Consider the following 19,695-nt stretch of genomic DNA (forward strand, 5'->3'; position numbering starts at 1 on the left):
TCTCTTACATGGTAGTACTACTAGTACTGCTTTAAATTTTAAGGTTTGTGACTCATGCTGCAATATCCCTTTAGATATCTTGAAAGTTTGCGATGATTAGAAGTAGCTGCTGATGTTAGCCAGCTCATATATATCATAAGACGAATGATGAAAGGTCTGATAGTCCAGCAGCAACCAGCACAGCCCGTTATGGAGGAAAACATGTCTAATCTGACCTCTGCTTCTAATGAAGCTAGTGTTTCTTCTGTCAATAGAAATGATAATGGATCAGGAGGCAGCATATATCCACCACAGCAATACTTTGCTCCCCCAAATCAAACTCAGGTTGCTCAACCTCAGCAAGCAGTCAAGAAGAAGAGAAATCTGCCGGGCAATCCAGGTGCATCTTCATTAAATGAAAAAAAGACTCGACTTTTGTTGGTTCTTATTCATCAGCGTTAAGTACGGTTACCTGTTAATGTCCTTGATTAATGCTAATTCTCTTTGTTTTTGGGAATGATTGAATCAGACCCTGATGCGGAAGTGTTAGCTTTGTCTCCCAAGACTCTCTTGGCAACAAACAGATTCATTTGCGAAATTTGCAACAAAGGGTTTCAGAGGGATCAGAATCTTCAACTTCACAGAAGAGGTCATAATCTGCCATGGAAGCTGAAGCAGAGAACAAACAAGGAAGTAAAGAAGAAAGTATACGTGTGCCCAGAAGCCAGTTGTGTCCACCATGATCCGTCAAGGGCCCTTGGGGACCTAACCGGAATCAAGAAGCACTTTTGCAGAAAGCACGGTGAGAAGAAGTGGAAATGTGACAAATGCTCAAAGCGGTATGCAGTTCAATCAGACTGGAAAGCTCATTCCAAAACCTGTGGCACTAGGGAGTACAGATGTGACTGTGGAACCCTTTTCTCTAGGTAACTAACTGAACTCAATTCAACCCCTCCAAAATCATCAGAGTGGAAAGGAATTAAAATCCTTCAAACCGAAATCTTCCTATCGAATATTCGTTTTTTTAGATGTATATGGGATTTGATACACTTCTTATTTTCTAGCAGATAAAGTCCTTCGCTTTCTTTTCCTACTTTTTTTTTTTCTTTTTCTGTGGTCTAATGCGTATGGGGAGGATTATTTTACCAAATAGCCTCCTCAATTGAGGAAGCCAATTTTGTTCGCAACGTTTATTAATTGGTTTGTTGTTATTATGCGGCAAATGCAAACAAAATTCTACTCACTGGAGAGAGACAGACAGCGGAAAAACCATACTAGTTAATGGACTGTGCATTATCTTGGCATGTTGTCATTGTTTTTGTTTTCTTGTTCATGTTTGGCTTAAAAAATTTCAGGAGGGACAGTTTTATCACACATAGAGCCTTTTGTGATGCACTAGCAGAAGAGAGTGCTAGAGCTATTCCGGGAAATCCGCTCCTTTCCTCCCAAGCCGCTGGTTCTTCCACAGCACCCCGTCATGTGAACAACATCAATCCTCTTCAACAACAGTTCGGCAACCAGGATAATCCCCATTTATTTTCCCTTAAAAAAGAGCAACACACTTTTAATCTGAGGCCTGAAATTCCACCATGGCTAGCATGTTCTCCGATGCCAGCTGGAGCCGGACCAGGTCCCGGTCCACCACCAGTAGACCTTACTTCTTCAATCTTCCCATCCCCAAGACTGGGTCCAGGATTTTCAGAATGCCATCAAGAATTATCCCTCCGTGAAAACCCTAACCCTAATCTTGGACCTAATCTTCCACCATTCCATCCCACGACCTCCCCACACATATCTGCAACTGCATTGCTGCAAAAAGCAGCTCAGATGGGAGCAGCCATGGGCAGCAGCAAAGCAGGTGCAGGTGGTGCAGCTCCACCTGCAGTCATGCTGAACACTAGACCCCACCAAGCTCACGTGTCTGCTGCTGCTGCCGATTCTGCTACCAATATTACAACTGGAAATTTTGGACTGAATTTGTCCTCGCGTGAAGATTTGGCCAGTGGGACGTTTGTCAATGGCTTGGCTTCATATGGGAATAAAGCTGTAGACCCTGCTGCTGGTGGACCTCCACCTCCTACTTCTTTTCTTCAAGATATGATGATGAACTCTCTTTCTTCTTCTTCTGCAACCACTGGATTTGAAGGCTCAACGTTTGAAGACGCATTTGGTGGGATTCTCAACCCGAAGAAGACATCAAACAGTTCCTTCATGAGGGGTAACGATAGTGAAGGTGGCGGCGGCGGCGGAGGCATCGTGGGCGGCGGCAATGATCGCATGACGAGGGATTTTCTTGGTTTAAGGCCTCTTTCTCACAGTGACATTTTTAATATTGCCGGTTTCAGTAATTGCATGAATACTACTGCTTCTAATGAGCATCATCAGAACGCATCTCAAAAGTCATGGCAAGGTTAGATTTTGATCACGGTACATGTTTAGCTTTTGAGCTAGCTGTAACTTGCTAGCCTTTTGAACATTCAATAGTTTAATATTCAGGGTTCATCTTCCAAAGGGAAGAAATGGATATTCTTGATCCTTGGAAACCCTAATATTTTAGCAATCTAGCAGACTTTTGCTTAGATATATATATATATATATATATATATATATATATATATATATATTACAGACCTTTCGAGAATTAATGCTTGTAATCCTAAATCTGATAAGAGAAACCAAGAAAACACTGAGGCCATTTTTAGATTTTACAGATAATACTACTGCGTCCTGTCTGCATAGTGGAAACCTGCAAAAACCATCCTTATTTTAGTAGATTGTCACGTTACCCCAACCCCACACCATCTGACCCATATCCTGCCCCAAAAAGGAAGGAAAAAAAAAATCCAAAGTGATGTGAAACTTAAATAAAATGTTCTGCTAATTAATTATCTACTTGGTCAATTAATTTACTCGTTCCAGTTTTTGGATATAAATTTGATGAACTCTTGGAAGGCGCAACTGTTACTTGGTTGCACTCGATCGGTCCGATATGGATTGCATGATAAACTTTGCATGGTCTAGGAATGCTGAGAAAGAGGATCAATCCAGACTTCATCGATGACGTTTTCCAGTCCTGTTCAGACTCCAGAGCCAATAATTGATGAAGGACTGCAAGCTGTGATAGGTCTGGTAAAAAGTCAAATGTGATGCATGATTGTTATGGACTTTGGGGTCGGTGGGCTACGTACATGATACACATATTACATAGCTGCGGCTACATCCGACGTCCAAACTTTGGCAACGACGACGAACGCATCCTCATGGTTTCATTGCAATTACTGAGCATTTAGCAACTGTTTTTGATCGCTAATTATAACTAACGCGATGCTCGAATTTGGTAGCACTTGATCTTGAGAGGCAAGAATTAAACAATCAGCCTAGCTAGCCTTGTGTATATATAGCTATAGCTCGTTGATGGAAAGGACTAATATGATGAAAAGCAATCTAAAATGTGCTCCCTTTTTAGCCTAAACTGCTTCCCTTTAAAGTGAGCGTGACAAGAATCTCAAAAACGCATATAATAATGTTTCGAGCTGAAAAAGAATGACATGATTGACCTATTTTTTTGTCTTGAAAATCAGTACTACCTCCATCTTGCCTCTTGTTGCGTTGTATGGGGCGAAAGGCAGAGAATCGATGAGTTAGAAAGAGTTGATCCCAGTGGTAGTATGGCATGGAGCTGTGAAAAGTGAGCTGAGGGATATACTATACTGTGGTAGTATCGCTTGTAAGGGTGATGAATACAAAGAAGGAAAAAAAAAAAAAAAAGGGCATAGGATTCCTTTTACGTAGGAAAAGATTCGAAGAATGTGGTCTCAGACGTGCAAGTTAGCCGAGCCTGGCCTGGGTTTAGATATGCTGTTTACTTGCAAAACAAAAACAAGAGATGCCGTTTGACCCCTGATGTGGACGCAGGTGGGCTACAATCTCGAGGCTCCACCCTCCCTTGCCCCGGGCCCCTCCTGACTCCCGTTTCGCATTTCATCATATGCCTCCTGTCCCTTGCATTTTCCAATTCCTTCATGATTCGCATATGGCCCGGGAGGGGTGTGTGTCTAAGTTTCATGCGTAAAGATTTAACCGGAGTTGGATCCTGTTCCTCTACGTTCGAGAGTTGGTTCCAGGGGGACGATCGAGCTCGAGCCAGGTCTTGTAAATTCCATCTCGAATCGTCCGTCCACTGGACGGTGCGTTTCTTCTGCGAAAATTCACTAGCCAGCCCCTTTAACCTTTTGCTGGAATATGCCTCCTGTCTCTTGCATTCTCCCATTCGTTCACGATCCGTACATGGGAGGGAGGGATACGTGTCTGGATCGGATCTTTCTTTAAGAATCAGACCATTATTTCATGTATTAAAGATTTAATACTTATACGACATAGCTGAATCAGACCATTATTAAAATCTTTACGCATGAAATAATGGTCTGATTCTTAAAGAAAGATCCGATCCAGACACGTATCCCTCCCTCCCACGTACGGATCGTGATCGAATTATGCCCGCCTAGCGACTCAAGTCCAACATTTATGCTTTCCTTGGACTATGATTGGCGCGCATTGGATCTAGTGATTAATTAATTATGATGTTGTCTTTAAGAATGAGCAGATGATTTCCTCAAAACAAAAACAAAAAAATTGAAAAAGAAGAATGTACATGTTAGTGGTTGTTTATATTTAACTTTTGGTGAAAATCATGTAAGACTTTTATGACAATTATTAAGAAACAAATTAACAGTAAAATTGCGGAAGTATACAACATGAATTCATGTTGACAAACAGGCACTTGAATTCTTAAAGTTTTTTTTTTTTTTTTTGGAGTGACCTTCCAGATCAACACGTATTTGCTATTCCCTCGAGAGAGCCTTTTAATTTTTCTCTGGTATCTTTTTTGACGATGAGATATCAGGAAAGAGCTATTTTATGGTACTAAAAAATACGACAATAAGAATACGTGTGACTTGATGATCAAAACCCTATTTATATATAACTTTTCTGTTATCTTTTGAATTCCTATTTCAACCCATCATAAAAATAAAAATTACCCTTAAATCTCTACACATTAAAGACCCACATCCTATTAGATACATTAAAATTCAAACCATAATTGATCACTTTAATTGGATTTAATCTTATTTGACAGTTTACAACACATAATTATTCACCTATAAGTCCAACGTTGGATTAAGAATTCAACAAAAAGGCCAAATGATCGACTCTAACGATAATAAGTTCAATTTTTTCCGGAAAGTAAGATAAAATGGAATTGTCGGACTACAAAATGTCACTCTGCATCCACATGCCATGAGTCCCTGCGAAACTTCCACTAAAAAAGCAAGCCGTATTGTTAAACGCAACGACCCTTCTTTTCTCTCAGATATTCGAGAAACTACAAATTGCAAATGGTAGGTCACGTTGGCGGCTCTGGAAATTTCATGTCCGCTGGCTTTGGCTCTTACTACTCTATGTATATATATTGAGAGTGGTTCTGGTTGTTAGGCACCTGTCGTTTTTGATATTTCAAAGAAGATACCAAAAATTTTAATTGCTTTTCAGTCCAGCACAAACAGCAAACCAACAACAAAGAGATTCCTCTGAAGCTTCTCACTCGGACACAAACAAAACTCTGAAGCTTCTCACTCGGACGTACACAAACAAAGACCTTAACTTGCGGTTTTAATAATTTTTTTACTTTTCTCACAAATCCCTTTACGTGAATAGTCGCTATAGATCGATGCAGTAATTACTTTTATATAAATATATTCTTCTTAATTTCACATTTTATTCAGCAACATACATACTTATTTTATTCAATTTGTACGATTTTTTTTTTTTTTTTGTTTTTGGGGGGGGGGGGGGGTTAGGGATGGTGACACTACGAAAGCATACATACATATGATATGGGCTGCTTGTTGTTGTTCATGCATGGACACTGTACGTAATCAACTGATCATCTCATCATCTGAAGAGAGTAGAATTATTAGGTCGGAGATGCTTTTGGGAAATGTCAACCCAACCCAGGGAGTGTGGGTATTCTTCCTTATTCGACAGAGAAAACACACTCGAGGGAATCATTACGCGGAGTGCTGCATGTACTCTGCTCTCACTCCACCATGCATGCATGATGCTTCACGCAGATTTGGACTCAGTGCCAGTCAAATTCTGTAGACATCAATGATCTGTTGAAATTAGAGACTGATTCAGAGATTCAACTCTAACAAGTGCGGGGGACAAAAACGATTGTAATTTTGTAAATATAATACTCTCACCGTCTTTTTCTTTATAAAGGTTTCGATTCTTCGACTGTGTAAGTGATAAAGAAAAAAAAGATAATGGCTGCCAATAATATTTTTCACAAATTTTGTAAATTGATAACTTGTTGATGCACACCGATCAATAATTAACAGACTCTGTTTACATGGTATTGAAAGATGAAGTTCGCCTCTCTCCGCAATTATGCACGTTGAATTGAGCGTTGTGTGTCATAAGTATTTGATTGATTGGAGCACACTTAGGCCATGCAATGCAAACAAGTCAATCAACTTGTCGCTTGTGTCATGAATTTCAGAGCTTGTAGAAGCACGTGGAAAGTACAGCAAGAAAAAACAAAACAAAGTATTTCTTGTTGACGATGTTTTGATTGACTGGATACAGAATATTTTACCCCAGCCTTCTTAGGCTTGGTAGCGCGGTAGGTCAAAGATTCGAATCTTGCATTCCATAAAATTTGTCATAATATGTGATGATTTTTATTGACCAATTTCGATGGAGTTTCTACTCACATCGAGTCCCCTCCCCCTCCCTCTTAGAATAGACTAGGTTAAATTATAAGAATTCTATCGTATCGACAAAAAAAAAAAAGGATACAGAATATTTTACAGGGTAGTTAAATTTCTTGACACGCAGCATTGTCTGTTCTAAATGCAAATGAAATTTGGGATGGAAAAAAAAAGCGCCAATAAGAAATTCATTAGGAAAGTGAATTTTTCAAGACAAATATTTGTTTTGAGACAAAGGGTGGATTAGGTACACATCTTGATACTTTATTCACTGCGCGTTATACAATTAATAACAAAGTATGTGTTTGGGTTGGAAATTATTTGGAATAATTTTTTTTTGGATAAAAAATCACTGTTACACTTTTTGTAATATGATATATATGAAATAAAAAGATAATTGGAAAGATAAAAAAAAACAATTGAAAAAATGTGATTATAAAATTAAATAATTTTTTTTACAAGTAACAACATATCCAAACAATCCGAATTTTGATGCAGAGGCCTCGTTGGCTTTGTAGACTGAAGATGGTATCACTAGTAAAGGAAGAATTAATGTTTGCCAGCTGTCCAGGGGCAAAGAGTAGCATTTCGGTCTCTCTTGAAAGCAATCAAGCGTGACAAGCGAGAGCCGTCCACCTGATACGTTCAAGCTTGCTTAGAACTAGTAGAAAAATTAAAAACTTTTCTTTTTCTTTTCTTTTCTTTCCTTTTTTTCCTTTCTCTTCTCCCTTCTCACACCAGACCTTTCTTCCTCCTCCTTTCCACCACATTGTCAACCGATAACACTACCACTAGCGGGTGGTCATTGGTCGGCTGTGGTAGCGCCAGTAGAGGTGCAAGCGGTGATGGTGGTTCGAGGCAAGGAGGATGAAGAAGAAGAAAGAAAAGAAGAAAAGTTTTATGTATTTTTAGATATTTTGAAATGTGTAATTAAAAAATTTTAGAAAAACTTTGAAGTGATTTTAGAAGTTAATGTAAATAAAATTGTAAAAAAAAACTTGTCTACCAAAAACAGGCCTAAAAAACATGCTTCCAAGTAGACCCGTCATTTTGTTTTTCTTATTTAGTTGTAAAAACATAAATACAAATTTATCAGTCACTTCGTAATTTTGACGTCTTGATTCTTCCTGCATGACTTAATAGTCATGACAGAATGCTTTTTTTTTTTTTTAAATGTCTAATCATGTTAACATTACTAACCCTTTCAAAGTACCTCCAGAAAATGAAACAGCCCTTCTGGGCTTTAGGATGTGGGTTTCCCCGTCTGCCAAAAGCTGGAGAAAGTGATAAAAGTTCTCAGATTTGGACTTTGAACAAGGTCTGGGCTGAAACTTTTATCCAATCCCCAAAACCCATCCCTGCAATACACAATTTAGAAGAGTACTCCGATAACAGGAATCCTGGCCCCCAAGACCAGCCCAAAAAAAAAATATATATATATATTTATTAATGACATAGTTATGAATTTACATTTTTGTCCTCAAGCCAAATTTGGATTTTTGGGAAAATGGCACCAAAAAGCATGAAGAATGGCGTTGAGACAGATTTTCCATGAGATGAGATGAAAGATAGACTGCCCAAAAGACCCGGCAATGTTAGTCTTAGTAGCAGCAGCTGCACCAGTGGCAGTAGGAGGCCACCACCAGTAGCCGCCTCCGCCGGCGGAACGGTTATTAAACTTCTAACAATGGCGAGAAAACAGAGCCGCCGGAGAACTGCAATTTTCATCCTCGTAATTTGTTTTGCGGCCTTGGGAACTCTGGCGCCAGTATTTGCTCCTTTGCCTTCCTCTCTCTCTTCTCGCTCCAATTCTCATCACAACCTTAAAAAAGTAAAATTCACTTTACTTCTCTTTGAGTTTGCTTAATTAACGTCCTGATTTTTATGGTTAGAATATAATCTTGGCGTAATTAACTGTGATTAGAGTGATGGTCGAAGCTTCGAGATAGCGGATGACAAGTTCTGGAGAGATGGGGAGCAATTTCAGATAATTGGTGGGGACTTGCATTATTTTCGTGTTCTTCCCGAGGTAATTTTATTTGATCCTTTGTACACTAATACAGTCCGAACTTCGAAATCGTGACGGAAAGATTTAGATACTCGAAGTTTGGAGCTCAGAAATGATTTCAAATCTCTCTATCCTAGTTGTTATTGTTTTCAGACACTGTTACCTCACAGAATATTAAAACTGTAGAGTAAGACTAGTAGTATGATCAGATAAATTTCATAACTATTGCATAAGTTGATTGAATTGCTAGTATGGAGCTTCAATTGCACAAGCTGTTAATTTTTCTTTTGAACTGTTGCTGTATGGTTTAGAAGAGTGAGTTTTGATTCGAATATTTGCTCTTATTCTATAAAGTCTTTTTTTTGTCAATTTTCATTTTTTATTTTTAAGTACTGGGAAGATAGATTACTGAGAGCGAAGGCGTTGGGCTTGAATACCATTCAAACTTATGTTCCATGGAATTTGCACGAGCCAAGGCAAGGCGAATTGGTATTTGAGGGCATTGCAGATATAATTTCATTTCTGAAACTCTGCCACAAATTGAATTTACTGGTTATGCTTCGAGCTGGGCCTTATATATGTGGAGGTCAGTTTTGCAATTTCCTGTTTTGAAGTTTTTTGTTAAAATGTAGGTCTGGATCTTCTTTTAGCAACTTCGTCATCGCATATCAAGTTTAAAGCGTTGCTTTTGCTTCTGAACATTTAGTAGTGGTACAATATGGTAGATAGAATTACTAGTGTATTATTTCTTTCTTTTTTTTTTTTTTTGAATCCCTGGTTCTCACTTGGGGTGATTATCTTGTGCAGAGTGGGATTTGGGTGGCTTTCCTGCATGGTTACTTGCCATTGAACCGGCACTTCGGCTGAGATCCTCTGACCCCCCTTTCCTTGAGTTGGTACGTCTCTATCAGTCATTTATAAATTGACGAGGCAACATTTTTCCAGGGTGCATAAGATTTATAGCTTCTTATTCTCATAGCTCAGCAGATATCATAAATTATGGTAAATCTACAAGATTGATGACTTAATGAACCACATGTCTTTTATTTCTGCAATTGTCTGGATTGTGAGAAAAAAGTATGTAGAGGAACAAAGTTCCTGCATAAAGTATTCGTGGCATAAATTACATAGAACTGATGTCCGAGTCTTTTCATGAACTTCAATAGGAGCTCTTTGATATAAAAATTGATATACATCTATTTGTTTGATAATTTTGATGCATCTATTTCACATCTAGTTTCTAAAATCTGTTTCCATTTATAAAATAGGTTGACAGCTGGTGGAATATCCTACTTCCAAAAATGTCACCTCTTCTTTACACCAATGGAGGCCCTATCATTATGGTACAGGTGAGTGAAGCTCTTTTAAAGGATATCTTTTGGAATCAAGAAATAGCCAATTAGGTATGAGTTGCAGGACCTATGTGTCCAGTGATATAGTTTTCCATTCATGGCAGAAATAGTGGAAGAAAACAAATCTGGGTATGCTCAACTGTTAGTAGCTATTTGGATAGTGGACATATAAAGGTTTTATGAACAGTCCAAAAAGAAGTCCTGGATACTTAATTTACAATGTCACTGCACCAATAGATAGCTTGGAAAGCCTAAATTTGACAGCATTTTAATTACTAATTCTTCTGTTACAAGTTTGATATCCTAAACTTCCATACTGAACACAGGCATAAACAAACTTCACTGCAAAGTTGTCAGTGTCCATCAAATGTTTCTATAATTCTCCGAACATATATATCGATACCAATTTTGGTCGTTCTCCAGAGTGTCCTGAAGATCCTGATTTACCATCTCCACTTTGAAGTTTGACAGTCCTAGTAAAATGTGGTGTGTGAAAAATAACGTTTTCTTGATGCCACAAGATGCTTTCTTCTGCTGCCTCTTGTTCATTTAAATGATGCTGTATAGATTGGCCATTTCCTGATATGTAGAATGTATGACAGATCGAAAATGAATTTGGTTCTTATGGGAATGACAAAGCTTACCTGCATCATTTGGTCAACTTAGCAAGAGGACACCTTGGAAATGATGTAATTCTGTAAGTTGTTTATTGTACTCGACTTCATGGTGATGCTGTAAGGTTATTCCACTATTTGTTTTTTCACTATATAGTGTTTATATTTGCTACAGTACACGTATAGATAGGTTTTGCTTAACTTGAACTATTAAAGTGGTTTGAAGTAAAATAAAAAGATAACAAAAAAAGTGGTTTGAAGTATTTGCTATGCCAGGATCACGGACTTTTAGTTTTACTGTCTTGGGCCAACTAATGGTAAGTTGATTGCTTGCAGGTACACAACAGATGGTGGTTCAAGGGAAACTCTTGAGAAAGGAACAATTTCTGGAGATGCTGTCTTTTCAGGTAAGGTTTCTCTTAACAACTAGAATTTATCCAAGTTGAAATTGCAATCTCTGTAAACTTAATATGTGCAGTTGATGTTGATAATGTATAAACCTTGCTTCTGTGTAGATTCTGTACTTCTGGTCTCTCTCACTCTCTCTCTCTCTCTCTCTCGGGTCATAAATAAGCTTGCTCTGCATCTGTAGCATCTTCGAAATTCTGTTGGTCAACTTATCAAAAAACAAAAAGACAAGATTTATTACTCTCTTGCCTTTTGACTTGAGAATTTTGGACAATTTTGATGTTTTTAATGAACTTTGTAGATTAGCATTGCTAGCCCTGCCTATAGTTTATGCATACAAGCTTTGTTAGTAAGTGATCATTGTTTTTTGCTTTAGCTGTGGACTTCACAACTGGGGATGATCCAAGGCCGATATTTGCCTTGCAAAAGAAGTTCAATGAGCCAGGGAAATCACCACCTCTTTCTACGTGAGTATTTTGCTTTAGTTTGTGTGTTTTTCCGAACAGCTTTTCTCCATTACAGTGTAAATGTTATTTCTTCAGGGAATTTTATACTGGTTGGCTTACACACTGGGGGGAGAAAATTGCAAGTACGAGTGCAACTTTCACTGCAGATTCCCTAGAAAAGATTTTGTCAATGAATGCATCTGTTGTGCTTTATGTATAGTTCTAAACTCAGACCTGTTTTGTGTGCCCATTGCTACCTTAGAGTGGAAAATTATTTTTCTGGTTTCCAGATGGCACATGGTGGAACAAACTTTGGATTTTACAATGGCGCCAATAGTGGTGCAGATGAGTCAGACTACAAGCCTGATCTTACATCTTATGACTATGTGAGCGAGATTTTGACCTATTCATTTCGATATTAAGCTGAGTTGATGAGTTCTTCCTCATGAAATTCCCATGGCTTTTCAATTAGGATGCACCTATTAGCGAATCTGGTGATGTGGATAATGCAAAGTACAAAGGTGAAGTTGAAACCTTGGCATCTTATAAATGTCCTTCAAGGATATCTCTGTAGAAAAGCATCCTTTTCCCGTTTTCTGCTTTGATATTTGATAAGATTGCATGGATATGGATGTTCATATATAATGGTCAAATGTCTGTAGACAGCATTTTTTTTGCAACTGCAGAGATATGTATCTAAAGGGTGACAAGTGATTAATTGGGATGATATGATCTTGAAAATTATCTTTCTCGTAGTTTGGTGATTCTGGACCATGGTGCACAGGTTGTTCCTGGTGCATCTCCCCTCCTTTTCCCCTTCGTCTTCCCTTTTTTTTTTTTGGGAGAGGGGTTGCTGATACATATTTGAATGCTTTATCCACAGATTACTCATTTTCCTCATTCTTTCTCTTGTACCAAAAGAAAGAGTAATCTTGGGTTACCTACACCATCCCTCCGAAGAAAATTCTTTTCTATGTATATTCAATAAAGCTATTGTTTTCTTAATAAAGCTGCCTGGTAGAATAAATCTGTTCTTTCCTGAATAAATCTGAATGGTACTGCTTTCAGCTCTACAAAGAGTTATTTCAAAGTATACCGTGGAAGAGCCCACTTCAGTTCCTCCTGATAATCAAAGAGCCACATATGGACGTATAGAGTTACAGAAGTCAGCTTTCCTTTTTGATATAGTTGACAATCCAGAACTCATTTCAGTAGTTGAATCTGAAATCCCACTATCAATGGAGTCTGTCGGTCAGGTAGACTATAGTGAAGTTACTTTTTGCTTAAAATACTTTTGTTATTGGTTCTTCCATTTAGTCAAATGGTGGATGATATACTGCTTGTTTGCAATTTAATCTTACATTTCAGATGTTTGGCTTTGTACTATATGCATCTGAGTACAACTCAAAAGGCAATAGAAGTGTGTTGTCCATACCAAAGGTAAGTCCTTATTGCTTGTACTTGCAAGGCTTAAGTTAGTGGCCCTGTCTTGGTTCCTAGCTCTCTGTGAGTCTAAAGGTGCTTTTTGCCTTAAAAACTCCATATATCATTTACAATTGACACAAATTAAGGAAGTTGAACATTACCAAAAAAACCCTTATGGTAATGACTCCATGTTCCCTCCTATTACAGGTGCATGACAGAGCTCAAGTGTTTATATCATGTACTTCTGACGATAACAGGAAAAGACCAATTTACATTGGCACCATCTCAAGAGGGTCAAATCGAGCCATTGATCTTCCTCATTTTAGTTGTGTGTCCCGAACAAAAATATATATTTTGGTACAGATTCTCTCTCTCTCTCTTTCTTTCTCTCCCTTGTCATCTGTTGGAGGCAGGTTTCTTTCTGATCTCTGGTATTAACTAGAACCAGAATATGCTTGGTTTTCTGCTTCTTTAAGGTTCTTCAATACTATGTGAAGTTTATACATCAGCTTATGTAGCGTTCTTCTTCCTGTCCATTTTCAGTCTCAGTTGTCCTTTACATGCATACTATTTGATGTCTGTATTGCTGAGGAAGTATATACTATTTGATGCATTCTCAGTTTATATGTCAGCATATGAAGTTTATACTATTTGAGGTCTGTATTGCTGAGGATATTTTCGGATTTTGCAATCAGCTAATTAGCTCAGTTTGGTCGCTAACAAATAACGCCAAAGTGGTGATTAGACATTGTAATTTGCTTCTCTGTGGTTGTGCTAAAATGTATGCTTCTGTCACAAATTGAAATGGTAATATTAATCATGTATGATTTTAACTTGTATATACCGCTAGAAAACCTTTAGAGCCCATTTTTTTAATCAATAAAGCACTTACATGATGGAACAGTGCACCCTCTTTTAGTTTTGTTTTCATACTGCTTTTTCCAGTAATGTTTTTGGCATCAATGGTATGTTGTGATTTTCAGTTTGTTAACGCATCTCTGTATTTGTAGGTTGAAAATATGGGTCGTCTGAATTATGGGCCATACATATTTGACAAGAAGGTAGAAATTCCTATGCTCTAATGAATCTTTAGTTGTTTTGTCCACTTATTTTGAGTATGAGAATTATGGGCCATGTGTTATTGTATCACAGTAATATGTGCCCATATCTCATATCAATTTGGTCACTTGATAATTTCTATGCCCTTCAGTGTAGTTTAGCTGGTGTTCTATTCTCATGATTCACCTGATGCTTTATATGCATTTTCAAACTTATGCAAAAATATTAATTATGGGTGGAGCTTTGTGCTTTATGAATAATTTTGAAGCATGTTATTAGTGTTAAACTTGAAACTCTTACTAAAACATTGCTAGTTATGGATGCATTTTTTGCTTTTTGTAGCTTTAACCTTCTTTACTTGCCTCTCATGTTATGTTGTGTAAACGACCGAAATACTCTCTTGGTGACTTTAATATTGTAGCCAGTCACAGAAATTATATGACATGGTCATTGTTTGTTAGGATTGTTGGAGGAGAAATAAGATGGGCTGATTAATTAAGCAAATAGAGAACCTGAGTTATTCGCACTTTTGATATCTGTTCTTCATGTGTCATTTGAGAAACAAACATTTTGGCCCTAATCAATGTGCCTGATCACGCATATGTTGTGAGGCCGTGTGAATTTAAAGTGCCATGTTTGGAGTATTGGTACTCGGTGATATAGGTCAGTCATGAAAAGGCCCATGGTTCATAAAATGTGTAGTTTCTTCTTGGTGCTAATTTGTTTTTGGACAAAAAGTCATTAATGGAGTATTCTGTGTTGCAGGGCATTTTATCTTCTGTTTATGTGGGTGGAAGGCCTTTGTTTAAGTGGAGAATGCTTTCAATTCCTTTTCACAACCTAAATGAAGGCCGAAAAATCTCTTCCATTGTTTCAGATGCATATTCCAAGTTCATTAAAGTATCTTCACTCGAAGATCTGAATTATGGAAGACATAGTAAGTTGTAATTATTTAGATATCTGAATGCAAAAACTATATATTGCAGGAAGCAAGTGATGTACATTTAGCATCTATAGAATTTCAAAGCATGATAAGATTGAGAGCATTGCAAAGCGAATAGCGGCTTATTACCGCCTGCATATTTTGCAGGGGATAATCTGGAGCCAACTTTCTACACGGGTCGATTTGCTATTGACCAAGTCAAAGACACGTACCTTTCTTTCAATGGGTGGAGTAAGGGGATTGCTTTTGTTAATGAATTTAATATTGGGCGATATTGGCCGGTAGAACATTCTTTGTTTGTCTTCTATTTCTTCTCACATTAATGTTTGCTTGAGAATTCTTGAAAGCAAAATCTTCTGTTTGATCTTTTGCAGTCAGTTGGACCACAGTGTAACCTATACGTCCCAGCACCAATACTTCGAGAGGGGGAAAATGTTGTGGTATTAAATCTCCCTACTTCATTTACCCATCCAGTAATTGTCTTTATGAATTCACTTAAATGAGAAAACATAGGGAAAAAGTGCATGCTTATGAAGTAATTGCTCTATGTCCTGTCTGGTATTACTTCATATCTTTTTCTTTCTTAACTTCTTAGCTACTTGAATGCAGTTAATGTTTTGTTCATTTTTTTTTATGGTCTCTTTATTGCACATCTGGCTAGCAGGCAGAATATGGGATGGTTAATTGATTCGTACTTCTGCTTTAATTCTTTTTCCAAAAACATTTTACGTTTATGTTTCTGCTATATGATTGTTTCCCATAAACTATTACTTTCAGATTTCATTGACCAGACTGTGCTGCTGAAGCACTTTAATGATTTTGATGCAACCATGTTGTTGTCTTGACTTCATTCAGGTTATTCTGGAGTTAGAGTCTGCGAGCTCCAAGCTTTCTTTGAGCTCAACTGACCGGCCAGACTTCACATGTGGTTCAATTGGTTGAAGATTGAATTAAGATACCGATATATGAGTTTCCTGATGACGGCGGGATACTGAAGATGGTAGAACGGATCATGTGTAGGAGAAATATTTTTGGCTGTTTAGTGCCTGAAGAGTTCAAGGAACTCTGCATATGGCCTAAACAGAAAATCTTCCAACCAGCAGTGTACATAAAAATGAGAGGAGAAAGTGGAAACCTACTTGTTCAGATGGAGGAGAGGGAGAGAGTTCTTACAGTCAGCCAATAATATGCAACTTCGTAAGTGCCTCGTTGGGAAAAAATAGATACGTGTGTGCTTCCAAGTGTTGGCTTTTATCAAATACATCTGTATCTGTATTTCTAGCTTACATCTGCAGTGTAGCGTGCTGGTTGAGGAATTTGATCATTGTTTGGGCATTGTCATATTCAAACGACTTTTTGTTGCCAATTTCTTTTGAGAAGTAATTTGGTTCTATTGCAAGTTCCGTTTCCCCGTCACAGTTCAATTTTCAAACTCTCTTTCTTGGAGCAGAATGTTGGAGGCTCAAGATTCAAGACCAGAGATGTCTGGAGACTTCTTGTTCAGAAACATGATGCCATTTTGTGGCGTAAACATCTGCATTTTTTTTTTTTTTTTTTTGTGTAATTGGAAATGGATCAGATGCTTCCTCAAACGGATAAGATCATGTTATAGGACATCTTTGGGGTAAACATGGGTTAATGACAGAAACCAATAGCCGCGGCATATACTACGATGCGTTCCACTTAATGCGGTATTAGTCCTTTAAGCGGCTACGATTTTTGTAGTCTGGGTTTTTTCACAGTCCACCGTGTACATTAAGCACCCAAGCCCTTCCCCTTCCAAGATGTTAAGGAGAAATCTGGAGACAATAATAATAAAGCTTTTACTTTGAGCTACTAAATTACCAACTGAACATTGGAATGTGTTAGGAACAGCGTGAATTCATTTACATCCTCCGCCCATGAAAGAAAATAGCATGCCCATAGCTACCAAGAACGTTCCGGCAAAATCCAAAATCAAATTACAAGACAACATGATATGAACAACTGCAGGACTACAAGATGTATGATTTGATTATCACTCGTACCCAAAGCTATGAAGAACTTTATTTCAGTGCATTCATATTATTATTGCAGTGTACAAGTTTCGCAAGGCCAAAACTTCCCAAGAAACTAACAGGGAATTCGTCGCTTTACCTAACACACAAGGTCCATCTACAACCAAAGTCATTTTGATGGCTGCTTAGGAGAATCCTTTGATTCCTGCTTTGACCCTGACATGGCTGCAGTTGCTGCAGCTGTCACGGCGGCGGCAGCTGCACCTACTTTTACACCACCTGCAGCTTTAAGAGCACCCGCAATTTTTGCAAATGCAGCTACTCCACCAACAAGGATAGCTCTCAAGGCAACTGTTGGTTTTATCGTCATAATGGTCTACCTGAGAAAAAGAATGCAGGTATTGCAATTCAAGCAGGTATATGTGAAATAGGACAGAAGATTTTGCAACAACCACCAAGGATAAATATAATAGAAGCTGAAATCACAGGCAAGAAAGGTTAAAGCTGAAATCAGATGCAAGACAAGATTATGTACCAAGTAAAGCTTTCCATACAATAACAGGAGAGGGCAGTTATCACATTGTGCAAAAAAGGAGTAGTCATATGACTCAAAAGATGCCAAAGTACTATTCAGGCAAACAAAGTCCTGGGAGACCATTGCTAGTTGCTTGCTTAACCTTCTTCAAAAAGCATTCACAGCATGAGAAGAGGTGTATTCCTACAGAACTAGTATAAGATTCACTGTCTACCATTGCCACCAACAGGCAATAGCTATAGACTATAAGAATCAACACAGTTCCTTTTTTTTTTCTTGCTCGTTGAGGAAAAGTTGCAAAGACAAATTGTCAAGTAATGTTCTGCTGTAAATTAAGATGGGTAAATTACTCAAAACCTGAAAACAACAGTCTTGGACAATTCTTAGACATATCCAATGAATGACTAGAGACTTCAGTAAGAGTGAAACAACCACATGTTCTGACCTTCCTCTGTTTGAATGTGATGATATATTGTGCCTAATTTAGAGAACCTGCTCTAGTAAACTCCTGTAGATGAGGCATTAATGCCTCTTGCTGCAGCCTAGCAAGTTCCTTTTACATCTCATCACTGAAAATCCAAACAACCTAGCCAGCTCGTATTATTTTACCAGAGAAACAAAAAACAAGACAACCCCTTCACTCACAAAGCAAGAAGATCATGGAATTCCCAAATGAAAACTATTACCCCTTTGCCATATTTTTTCTCCTCCGACTTCCCAACCACATATGCTTAAAAGCAAGCACCACTGCAATTGACTGATGCACTTGCAATGCGTGAGACACAAAAGTAGTATGGCCTAGCAATGTATTAATAGGCCAGAAGCACTATAAATGTGCCCAACAACTTGGATTTGGACTTGAAAGTCTTAAAATGTTTATACTTGGGTAATTTCGTTTTAATAAGTCAAGCAATGTAGTACTCATGATTGCCGCACCTTTGCTCGCATCAATATATGCGCAGGGCAACAACCTCTATAGCCCATAAAGCTAGATCAACATAACAAAATCTTGCGATCCTTAAACTAAGAAACAAAGATTCAAACTTTGATACCAATTGCTTGCAATAAAACAGTATTTTCTGCCTTTTAATCCTTCCCAGAGCCAGAGCTCAAGATTAACACTTTTCAGCTTCAATCAACTTTTACATCATATCCCATTACTCAGCTCTACTGTGGTACCAGTATAATCTAACAGAAGTTGGCAACTCAAAAAAACCAAAAAAAAGAAAAAAGAAAAAAAGAAAACACACACACACACACATAAATGCACTGGGTAATTACGCAGTAAAATCAGTGTTGCCTGGCATTTCAGATAAGCAGTTAAATCTCATCTTATTTTAGCTGTATTCTCAAAGTTATTTTCAAGTACATAGCATCTATTTCCTGAATAAATGTTATACATAAAGAACACCATATGGAAACCCAAAAAAGGAGAGCTTCAAAGTTTCTATCAAGTTTACACAAAAATTGAATCTTGAATGTTATAATCGAACCTGAAATATCTGAAACTGGTGGGCCTCCACTAATTCTTCCGACGCTATGTAGAAGAAAGAGAGGGAGAAGCTTTCACTGCTTTCCCTTTGGCCACCGTTTGGCCTTTGCCCTTCTCCCTCGGAAATGGAGTGGAGGTGAGCAAATGTCAGAGGGGACTCGCAGACGTCGGCGTTTGGTGACTCTTTTGGATTATATTCCAGTGCCCAAGATTTTATACACCATCGCCCTTTGCCCCTCGGTCAACTTCGATTCTTGACTTGGAAAATGCATTTTTCCCTCTTGGTTTTAATGAGGTATCCTTCAAGACTCGTACAATAACAAAGCTCAATTTTATTTGGCGTTTCTTATCTCTTTGGATAAGGAAAATAGTAATGCATTCTACCTAGTTTGGAGCAAACTAGACTAGCAGACTTGAATATGTAAATTAGTCGAATTACATGCGTTTCTTGTCTTTAATATTAATATTTGTAGTTAAAAGTTGAATTGTAAATTTTAGTAGGAGTAAATATGTTGCCTGTGATAAATTATTAGTAGGATTAAACAAAACTATATATGAAAAATGGCCGACTCCCACGAATAAATCATAAATATGGAAACATAATTGATAATTACTAACAAGAAGACCAGTACGTAGTTTTGTACAATAGGGCACAGAAGTTTTG

The 19,695-nt window shown here is 37.9% G+C and overlaps 2 protein-coding genes and 1 long non-coding RNA gene across 4 annotated transcripts; 2 read left to right on the forward strand and 1 right to left on the reverse strand.

The window, feature by feature from the left end:
* LOC113743054 (protein indeterminate-domain 7-like) lies at positions 1–2,558 on the forward strand. Its single transcript, XM_027271121.2, has 3 exons — positions 1–379; positions 509–905; positions 1,335–2,558. The coding sequence occupies exons 1-3, from the start codon at positions 145–147 to the stop codon at positions 2,392–2,394; spliced, it is 1,692 nt and encodes a 563-aa protein (XP_027126922.2). The 5' UTR covers positions 1–144; the 3' UTR covers positions 2,395–2,558.
* Positions 2,559–8,269: 5,711 nt separating this feature from the next.
* Positions 8,270–16,373, forward strand: LOC140005077 (beta-galactosidase 17-like). Of its 2 annotated transcripts, none has more exons than XM_072045247.1 (19): positions 8,270–8,583; positions 8,677–8,781; positions 9,151–9,346; positions 9,568–9,656; positions 10,029–10,109; positions 10,715–10,809; positions 11,063–11,133; positions 11,511–11,601; positions 11,677–11,794; positions 11,871–11,966; positions 12,053–12,101; positions 12,649–12,836; positions 12,949–13,020; positions 13,213–13,362; positions 14,016–14,066; positions 14,830–15,001; positions 15,155–15,288; positions 15,382–15,447; positions 15,863–16,373. In XM_072045247.1, exons 1-19 carry the CDS (start codon positions 8,314–8,316, stop codon positions 15,947–15,949), a joined length of 2,181 nt encoding a protein of 726 aa, XP_071901348.1. In that variant the 5' UTR covers positions 8,270–8,313; the 3' UTR covers positions 15,950–16,373. The 2 variants fall into 2 exon arrangements, with proteins under 2 accessions (XP_071901348.1, XP_071901349.1); XM_072045248.1 differs by having other exon boundaries at positions 15,386–15,447.
* Positions 16,374–16,945: 572 nt separating this feature from the next.
* Positions 16,946–19,213, reverse strand: LOC140005078 (uncharacterized). The gene is made up of 2 exons (XR_011812859.1): positions 19,033–19,213; positions 16,946–17,384 (listed from the first exon to the last, which is right to left on the reverse strand). It is a non-coding gene; the product is annotated as an uncharacterized lncRNA (long non-coding RNA).
* Positions 19,214–19,695: the final 482 nt, after the last annotated feature.

Source organism: Coffea arabica, chromosome 4c, assembly GCF_036785885.1.
Source record: "Coffea arabica cultivar ET-39 chromosome 4c, Coffea Arabica ET-39 HiFi, whole genome shotgun sequence".
NCBI lineage: Eukaryota > Viridiplantae > Streptophyta > Magnoliopsida > Gentianales > Rubiaceae > Coffea > Coffea arabica.

Coding starts and splice junctions, on each gene's coding strand:
- LOC113743054 (XM_027271121.2), top strand. CDS start 145: ATGATGAAAGGTCTGATAGTCCAGCAGCAACCAGCACAGCCCGTTATG. Junction 380..508: donor AAATCTGCCGGGCAATCCAG/GTGCATCTTCAT, acceptor TGATTGAATCAG/ACCCTGATGCGGAAGTGTTA. Junction 906..1,334: donor TGTGGAACCCTTTTCTCTAG/GTAACTAACTGA, acceptor AAAAAATTTCAG/GAGGGACAGTTTTATCACAC.
- LOC140005077 (XM_072045247.1), top strand. CDS start 8,314: ATGAAAGATAGACTGCCCAAAAGACCCGGCAATGTTAGTCTTAGTAGC. Junction 13,363..14,015: donor GAACAAAAATATATATTTTG/GTACAGATTCTC, acceptor CTGTATTTGTAG/GTTGAAAATATGGGTCGTCT. Junction 14,067..14,829: donor CATACATATTTGACAAGAAG/GTAGAAATTCCT, acceptor TCTGTGTTGCAG/GGCATTTTATCTTCTGTTTA.